The sequence below is a fragment of the Neolamprologus multifasciatus genome, chromosome 15, assembly GCF_963576455.1.
Source record: "Neolamprologus multifasciatus chromosome 15, fNeoMul1.2, whole genome shotgun sequence".
Taxonomy (NCBI): Eukaryota; Metazoa; Chordata; class Actinopteri; order Cichliformes; family Cichlidae; genus Neolamprologus; species Neolamprologus multifasciatus.
The window spans coordinates 3,924,284-3,934,204 of NC_140453.1; the positions used below are offsets into that span (position 1 = coordinate 3,924,284).

Genomic DNA, 9,921 nt, shown 5'->3' on the forward strand with positions numbered 1-9,921 from the left:
GGACAAATCTGGTTGTGATGTATCTTCATATTAGTTCATCCGAAAAATGCTAGATGGGGTTAAATTCTCCCACAACATACTTAACTAACCACACCTTTATGGATCTTAGTTTGTGCATTGCGGCAGTCATGCTGAGACAGAAAAAGACCCTCCCAAAACTGGTCCCAGAAAGCTGAAACATCTGTATTCATCTTAATTTATGGCCTGATGACCATTAAATACAGGTTTTAAAGGTCTTCTCCCCTGTATACAGATTTCTTGGCACACCAAGGAGCTTTTTCTTGCAAAGAAATTTTGTCCTTAAATGGAATAAGTATTAGTTTACATGTGTTTCTTGAAGTGATGAAGTCCTCCACATCTTGTCGTCTGAAGGCGAGATTCCAGATGTGATTAAATGCATGGTTTACTTATTTTACAAATAATTTGATTATGGTTTCATAAAAATTTAACACAATATGTGAACTGGTAAACAGATGCCTCTGGAGGTAGCAATCAGTCACTCACAAATCACACAAAGGACACAGACTTTTTAACATAGTGCATGCCACTTTATTCAAGAGTTGGTCAATAAACTGTCATAGTAGCAATGGCTCTTAAAGACTTCTGTACAGTATTGATTGGGTTTGATTTTATAGGTTACACTTGCATGTTCACAAGGATTATAAAATATACCAAACACAGCAACATCATTCAGAGCATTCAGCAGGACAAGCCTTTTTTCAAAGTGGCGATGCAGACAGTGGTATATAATGCCCAGTAAATATACAGAGCAGACATTGTACTTTTAACCTATGTACCCTCAACTCCGCTGTTCAAACTGTAAGGCAATATATGTTTTGATTGCAATGTAGTACGGCTTTTCAAAGAGAACAGGGATCAACAAAATTTACAACATTAAATGAAGTTCAACAAAACAAGCATGTGTAAAGGACAAACCAAAATGTGTGTGTGTATAAGAGTCTTGTACGACATGAACATTTTCTTGCAGCATCTAGCTCAAAACGATGGCAACGAAGCAGCGGAAGATGCGTTTAAATACCTAACTGAAGAAAAAGACGAAGGCTGTGAAAACAGAGAAACATAAGAGCGGGTGGCTGTGAGAGGCGACAGTCGGGTATGGTCTCCCGGTGGAAATGGGTTATGGTGAATGCAGCCCCATTAGCCTTCTACCTTTGCCTTCTACCCCATGCGTCACTCCAGCTTAAGCAGCTCCACATCAAAAATAAGGGTTGCGTTTGGTGGGATGACTCCGGGGTGGCCTGTTGTTCCATAAGCCATATCTGGTGTGCAGGTGATTTTAGCCCTCTGGCCCAGGCTCATCTGCAGCACAGGAGAGGAGGAGACAGCAGAACACACTGAGTATTTATGTGCATTTTCTTGTACTTTACGCCTACGCCCGAAAAGTCCCTTGTCACAGAACACAAAACACTTTTTGACTTGTAAATTAATACCCTATTCAAGTGTCCCAGTAAACAATAACAGTGTGACAGTTGGCAGGCAAACATAATACCAGGAACCTGAAACACAAGCAGATATTCGGAACTCCGGGCTTTTGTTTGCGTACTTTACCAAGAGGCCCGACCACAAGTAAAATATGAGAAACTGCATAGTTTATTCTCCTTTCATAACAGATCTTGGTTTCTACTCACTGCAGCTGTAAAAGACCACTTTCAAGCGGACAGCAATCAAGTCAGCTACTCAGCATTACATACACAACAGAAAATAAGTAATGTCAGACTGCTGTTGCTGTTGATGCTGTGACTCCATTTGTCCTCATTCATCTGTTTTCTCTAACTGAAAAGTCTGTAACTGTGTATTTTCTGTGGCTGCCATTATCATACAAGAGCTGAAGGAAGGAATTTGTTACAGCTGAACCAATAGCTGCAGTAGAATCTGTTTTACAGCCTCCCTCTCATTGTTGCTGACCACTGCAGTACATCTAAGCACAATTAAAAACAAAACAAAAACAACTGCAGTGGTGCACCTGTTCACTGTACGAGAGCACCTTCAGAATTGCAACTAACTGTTAGGTATGATCAATTAAAACCTGGCAGTATAAATTAATAAATGAAGTTCAATATGTACTTAGAACATGGAACGCACAACGTACTGCTTAATACTAAAAGACAAAACAAGCAGGGCCTCAACCTTCCTCTCTCACCTGTGCTACTCCTTCTTCCCAGCCTTTAATGACCTCGCTATGTCCAATCTTGAACTTGAAGGGCTTGTTCCTGTCTCGAGAAGAGTCGAACTTTTTCCCGTTCTGCAACATACCTGCCAAAAAAACATATGAAAACAAAATTTAGAGGCAAAATAAACTCAAAAATCAAAAGTGCATGGGCATAGTTAGCTGAATTTTTCTGGTGGGACTTCTTGGGTTTGTTTCAACTTCTCAAATGAACAGAGGAAATGTGAATCAGAAAGAACTGGCCTGGTTTAGTGGATTATTTTTAAAGTTAACTAGGCCATTGCTTAACTGTATGTAGACCACAGCGAGAGAAAGGGGTAACAAAGGCAAAGCGGGACTCAGCTCCTTCAGAACAATGACTGACCATTCAGGCATGACAGGGCTGTTGTTGCTGTGGCGGTTAAACTACTAAAGGCATGAAAACACTAAATCGTTTCATTAGCCACAATCTCAATCCCTGTTCTTTTACTCTGATAAGTCGTGAACTTTGGGAACCATTGGCGGCCAGAAAAAAGCAACAGCAGCAAGGTCTTTAATGGTGTTTGTTATTTTCTCTGCACAATCTATTGTTGTGGAACAGGAAACTTGTAACTGCAAACAAAGTTCAAATAACTGAGATTAGAGATTCAGAGATTAAACAATATAATGCAATGCTGTGCATTACCAACCAATATAATAATGGGTTTTATTTCAAGTAATTAACATATTTAATAATAATAATATTTTGTCCCCCATCCTCTAGAAATACAGATTAAAAGGTTTCGTTTTTACATAAATAAATTAAATAGTAAAATAATAATAATAATGATCCGCTATCACTTTGGAGGTTGTTCTGGTACATTATTTTATCTCTATGTCATAGTGTGAATACTTGGCATTTAAAGCTGGTGTTAGCTGAAGTTTAGCTACAGTGTCTTGCTCATCCAGTCATATGAAAGCTGGTACTGTACTCCTTCTCCACTTTCATTCCCCCACTAAACTTAGAAGGTCCATCATTTCCAAGACGTCCAGTAGCTCAGATATGAGCAGGCTGGGCCAGGTCCAGCTGCAGAGTCATCAGGTTCACACACCCTGGTGAATACCACCTGCTGCAGGGCATTCGAGTAGCAGAAACACAAAACCTTCTTGCAGAAAAGTCGTTTGAGTTTCTAGCAGCAGTTGGCTGCACACTGAAGAAAAACCCCGACACAGAAAATGCATTTCAGCTAAACTGAAATGCATTTTTACAGCAGTGCATACTCCTGCAGGTTGGGGTTGTCTCTGTGCAGTTTGCATGTCCTCCCTAAGCCTATGTGGGTTTCCTCTGTGGGCTTCGGTTTCCCCCCACATATGACAAACCTGTTTGTTAGATTAATCGGAGATTACCTGTCTATCTCAACCATGTGATAGAGCGTTCAGGATGAACCCCAGTTCATTGCCCTGCATCTGTTGTAACTGGTTTCAGTTCACTCCAAACTCAAAGATGGAAAATAAAAAATACTGGTGGCTGCCAGTGCTACCCCTCAGCTTCCTAGTGGGTATCAATTTGTTTGGTAGTGTATATATAGTACGGTATCAATTTCAAAATCGTACGTCACCTTTTTCTCAACTCATCACATTCACAAGATTTTCAGAAAACTTGACCTCTGACCGAGAGGTCACTGAGATTTGAAGTTGTCTGATATTTATAGTAGATGCAACCACGGTATCAAAATCCTGCAATATATTTCACTCTTTACACACTTCTTTATTCCGGATGTCGCTTCTTAGACACAGCCGGAGCTTTTTAGCTGACAGCCACACACAACAACAACAAACCCCCACCTCAGGTCCCGGCACGTTTAATATAGGGGAGGCGTGATGAGCTGATGGAGCTCAGGTGTGTCAGCCTCCCCCACAGCCGTGCCACGAACCACGCCCCGCCACAGCTTCATTCTGGAGTTATCCCAGTCACAAGATTTTAAGAAAACTTAACCTCTGACCTTGGCCCTGAGGTCGAGGTTCAACCAGCCCTGAAATTTTTATTAGATGCACCGATGTTATAAATTCCAAACTCCTCCATTGAGTCGTTCTCAAGTTATCGCATTGACAAACTTGTGTGTTCACGCCGCCCACCCACCCAGTGGGGTGACGACAATACCCCACCGTGTTTTTACAGCTGATGTGTAAAAAAATCGATGGACTGTGACACAACAGAACGCAGACACAACAAACACACTCATGCTCAGTGTGTCCTTCCTGGCCGGGAGGGCCAACCCAATGGAAAGTGGGCTGGCCTCTGGTGCTGGCCCTCTGCTGTAAAGTGAACATTTACAAAAGCAAGGCAGAGGCTCAATCAATACAAATCATCAAAATATCACCAATATATCAGTCGGGCTCCAGTCTGGACACAGATAGCTCATTTCACACAGGCAGCTAGGTGTCTGCCCTGCCAGACCACACCCTTCACCAGGGGAGGCCAGCATGGAACAAGGCTAAACGAGGACCAGGCCGTGGACCCCGTGTTAATATTCTATAATAATCTGTTTGCTGGAGATCACAGAGATAGCCATAGCAAAATCCCAAACTGCTAACTAAACCACCACGTATCACTGCTCTATTATCACTATTTGTACAGCCGAGCATGGGTGAGGAAAAATACAGCCAAGCCTGTCCCTTCTGAGGTTGGCCCCTAGGCTCTCCTTGTGAGAAGCTTACACTTGGTAGTGGCTAGCTATCGCTGTAAAAAGCCCTTCCACACAGGGGTGGGGCTATTTTTACTTTGTTTACCTTATCCTGTCTTGCCCCTTTCTAGGATGGCTGCCAACACAGCAAGCCCCTTGGCTCAAATGTGGATGAAATGAGATGTGTGTAAAGCTATCTGAGTATGTGACTTACATGTCTGCTGTGTTTCACACCTGCGGGCACAGACATCTTAATAACAAGAGTCTTCATCATTCTTCATTTCTATAGCCAAGCAACTGGGATAGGGCACGTGAGTAAAGTTGACACCAGAACCTGAAAGTAATCCTCAGCCATGACTTAAAAGTTACTCTAATACGATCATTAAGTGCAAAAAGAGCTTTTTTTCTAACTAGATATGGAGTGTCCTAGATCTTTAGTGGAGCCTAGTAGTTCACTTGATAAATAATAATATGCTCGAATATCACTTTTCCTCCAGTCTTGCCTGCCAAGTAGGTGCTGCATAGATATTCGATCCATGTTCATAACACAAGTTGCAAAAAGCCCGTGAAGCACTCAGACAACCCAATAGTCAATGATTTTCAGCAGAAGCCTTTCTACTAATCTTGGAGCTGGACATCAGCCTCCCATTGTTTGCTCAACTATATGAACAACCACTCTCCCATGGAGGAAGACTTTGGCATCTTCTGACACACAGCTTGATCTATTTCTGGGTCAAACACGTAGAACCGCGAGGTCTCAGTTTCTGTCTGTTTTATGCTAAAGTCTGCAGGACAAACATGGTAAGGTATGATGTCCACATTTAGGAATGACATCATATGCAGCACGAGCTTCCGCAGCACATGCTTCGTGTCAAAAGAGGCTACAATGCCATTCATCTTCGTAGCTTAGTGCCATACTTCATCAAACTTAAAACCGCATGAGCTACTTTTGTTGTCTCATATTGACTGACATCAGATCTGCTTTAATTTTCCTCTTGCAGCAAAATGAGCGTCAGACTGCAGGACTGCAGCTCTGCAGCTGAGCCACTCTGTGAGCAGACTTGCAGTCAGCCATGAGAGAAACAAGAATGCAAGACAGGATAAATTATTGGAGGCCTGAGCCATCACCGACCACTCTGCTAATTTGGGTGGCTACAACTTTCACCAGAGTGAGAGGAAGGTCGCTCGCATATCTGAGCGTCTGTGTACTTCTGGCATGTGTGCATCTGCATATTCAAAATCCCAGAGGTGAAAGTGAGAGTCAAAAATTGCACAGCATTAAGAGAATGCGTGAGAAAGCCTCTCCAGCAGAGTGGTTTCATATCCCAATATGTGTTGGGAAATCACTCTCTCCTTACTCTTACTGTTTGCCTTTGCTATCTGGAAAACACCAGGGGAGGGTGGAGTGGAGTTGAGGGTACAGTCTGTGTTTCTGCACCGAGAGCCAGCTGACTTATGTTACAAATCCACACCAACCTGTATTACCAACATTATCTTTTTTTCAGAGTGTCAGCTAATCTTGTAGCTTTTAATTAAAACACTTGTCCTCTGGGGCACTAAACTGTGAAGTATAATCTTAAAACTTCCCTACCTCAGTTTCTTACAAATCCCTTGATAACTACCTGAAACTAGTTGAACCGACGTATCAAATTTAACTTGGTTAACATAATAACAGTTCAGCAAGGAATTAAAAAAACCCTCCTCCCTCACTGTAGGATCGGAGACTTGTTTATGAGTCCATAAAAACCTTGATGTGAGGAACACATTATATCAATTCTGCAGATTACAACACAAATACTCCCAGATTATCTACATAAACCACATTCTTAGCCAATTTCATGTGTTCAGCTCTACCCTTAAACATATTTTGCAAATGCACTTCCTGCATTTACACAAAACTGTATTTATAGCTCTTTTGGCGTTCCTTTATTGAAGCCTCAGTTTGGCTTAACTATGTATTTTTGAGTTGTATTCCAATAAGTATAAGCATCTTATGAGTAAGTTAGCGTAAATCGAAACAAAAAGACAAACAAAAGATGGGGAGTACCTCAATGAAATAGGTGACGAATGTAACAAAAAGAAGAGTACCCATGCTAATTGTTGGGGGTGGCTATGGCTCAAGTGGTAGAGCTGGCTGTCAATCACCAGCTCCTACAGTCCAAGTGTCAAAGTATCCTTGGGCAAAATACAGAACTCTGAGTTTCCCCTGATGCATTCATGGAAGCGTGAATGTGTAGTAAAGTGGGTAGGTATGGATAAAAGCAATGGATGTATATGTGATTAGGATGAGATTTGAAATAGAAAGTGCTTTGAGTGCTCAAATTGAGTAGAGCGGCACCATGTAATTCCCAGTCGATTTACCATTTGTAGATTTTGCAGACAGGATTCTTTACATTTGTCCCTCTTGTAAATAAAAAATGCAACAAGGTAACAACACAGAGAAAGGAAATAAAGCAGAAAAAGGAAAAGCTTTTTTATATGTGCAATCCAGCAGAGGTGGTGCAGTCTTGATGGAGTTTAAAACTTAAAGGGGACCTATTGTGCTCATTTTCATCCCCTATGTTTAATTCTTGCTCACAGCGAGAGAAGGTCTGCATTATTTGCAGATCTAAATTATTCTTACTTTAAGATTAGAAATACTTTATTTGTCCTAGTATTGGGAAGCTCTTTATATAATCCTGGGTTTTGATGCATTACCTAAACGTCAACAACCTCACCAGAACCCAAAGTTTAGACTTTTAAATTCCAAAATTCTGATGCACGAATCGAATGAAACGAGGGACCAGCAAATTCTACCATTCTTGGCATGGACATGAGACTGGCCGCTCAGCCTCCAGTGTGTCCGATTACGAGTTTCACGCATAGAGCAGTGCAACAGGACCAGGCAAATGAATTAATTTTTAATTCATTTTTGGCTTTCAATATTGTAACAATATATCCATCCACCCATGTTCATAACTGCGTATTCAACAGTAGAGGGGAGCAGAGACACCAAGTGTCAATCAAACCCTTACTCTAGCATGCTATGTGGCACATCTCAAGAGCCTAGCTTCACAATTTGAGACGTATAAATTAAGATTACATTCGCCTGACATATGAAGGATCCCCAGTTCCAGACACAAACCCAGCCTCGAGGGATCACCAGCTAGTCTACTTGCAGGGCTAGACTGAAGCAGATATATGGAAGGGTTGCTTAAGCAAGGATATCCAGTGTAAGGTCTGTGTCACATCAAACATGCAGACTAGGCGACTCAATGGAAATAAGGCAGCAGCCAAAAAAATGCGATACCTGAAATTAGGCTTAAAGGCAAATCCAACTTTCCCCAGAAGAGTTTACAGCACAACATCCTAGTATAAGGTACAGTATAGGGCATAGTTGTTGTGGATCGTTTTGTCTCTAATGACACACACACACTAGTCAAACAAAGCTGCAATTTTCCCATAAGGTTAAACACTATGCATAGGTCAATCAAGATATACAGCCAGTATTACAATAGATTAGGAAAATCACATTAACCCATTTCAAAGGATGAAAATGAAGTCCCAAAGCTACAAGATGGAACTACATGGACGTGTACGTTCAATAAAAATAAATAAATACTTACAAACTCGAAACCAACCCTCTTTACTACACAGACCATAACCAGAGTGTGTACAATTGCATTTATAACCACATAATAACCATGTGATACTCAGACAGTCAACAGACGAGATGCCAGCGAGGTTTATTTACTTTCTGTCTGACCTAGTTGTATGGTCTGCTAACCCGAGGCCATAGAGCAACCCAAATTCATTTCCCAAAAGTCTCAGCGTCTTACTGTCCCACCTAAAAACTTGGCAATCTGACAAGACACAAACAGGAAAAACAGGGCATGCCCATTTTAATGAATATGTGCATGTCAGCACACCCTAAAACAAAAAAAATAAATCAGTATTTTCTGGTTCTGTCGGCAACTTGCAAGTGTAACCAGCACTCAGTTACACAATGTTACGAGCATTTTGCATATTTTGAAAGCTTGGTGTGTTGTGCACATATTTCCCCCTATGGACTCCAAGACAGAAAAAAATGCAGAGAATGAAAAATGGGGGGGAGAGAGAGAAGAAAGAGAAAGGAAGTTACCTATGTAATGAACAACACATGTTTGGCCTTTCTTTGGAAATGTTCTTCCTGTTAATGAAAGAGAGAGAAAACAAGTGTTAGTGTGTTTGTATACTCTCTGAGGTTGCCAAGTTAATCTTGTAATTAGACTGGCAGTCTCATTAGCAAATCCAAGGTTCAGTCTGGTGGGGTCGACTGATGTCAGTACTGTTGCACCCTCTTTACACTTTCAGACATACTAAAGTGAGATATGCATCTGTCATCCTCATGCTGTAACTTTACCCTGCTGGCATATTTTTTCCTACTTAGTAATAGAAATAGTAGAGTAATTAGCTATCAGATGCACTTTAATTTAGCAGTGCCTATAAGGACACTGTAGGTCTGCCTTACCCAGCCCTAGATTTGGTGTCTTTCACTCTTGAGCTGACTGACTGCTTACACATGAGTAACTCTTCAAATGTTTCCCTACGTGCCTGTGTGTCGATTATTTTGAAAGCTAATGCTCAATTTTAAAACACTGGACGGAGTTTGACTTGACAGGATGGAGAGTTCTAGAAAGATGCCGTGCAGGCGTCAGTGATTTTAAACTGTAGAAGAAGAAACTAAACTAAAATCAAAACAGGGTAAAGCCGCAGCATACTACCGTTAATTGCTAACTATCTACTGGATATATTCCCTCGCGTCGCACACATCTTAATATTAATCTTGGCAAAAAAAATTGTCAATATTTAAAAATATCTGAATGGCATTCCGGGGAACTACCGTGCCCCGACGACACCAGCACCACCAACCCTCATCAAAGCACACATAGGCGAATAAATCCGCTTACCATCACCGGGAGATATCGTCTCGACCTCCACGCCCATGGTTGTGCTACTTCAAATATTAGCTATAAAGCATACAGCCGACAAAGCTTTTTTTCTTTCAGTTCTACCCTTTTGCAGCTACAAGTCGGGCTTTAGCGACCGAAACCAGGCATTCACCCACCCGCC

At 41.5% G+C, this 9,921-nt stretch overlaps 1 protein-coding gene across 1 annotated transcript; it reads right to left on the minus strand.

Moving 5' to 3' along the window:
* Positions 1-526: 526 nt before the first annotated feature.
* Positions 527-9,898, minus strand: fkbp1b (FKBP prolyl isomerase 1B). Its single transcript, XM_085132811.1, has 4 exons — positions 9,759-9,898; positions 8,951-8,998; positions 2,162-2,274; positions 527-1,320 (listed from the first exon to the last, which is right to left on the minus strand). Exons 1-4 carry the CDS (start codon positions 9,793-9,795, stop codon positions 1,192-1,194), a joined length of 327 nt encoding a protein of 108 aa, XP_084988937.1. The 5' UTR covers positions 9,796-9,898; the 3' UTR covers positions 527-1,191.
* Positions 9,899-9,921: the final 23 nt, after the last annotated feature.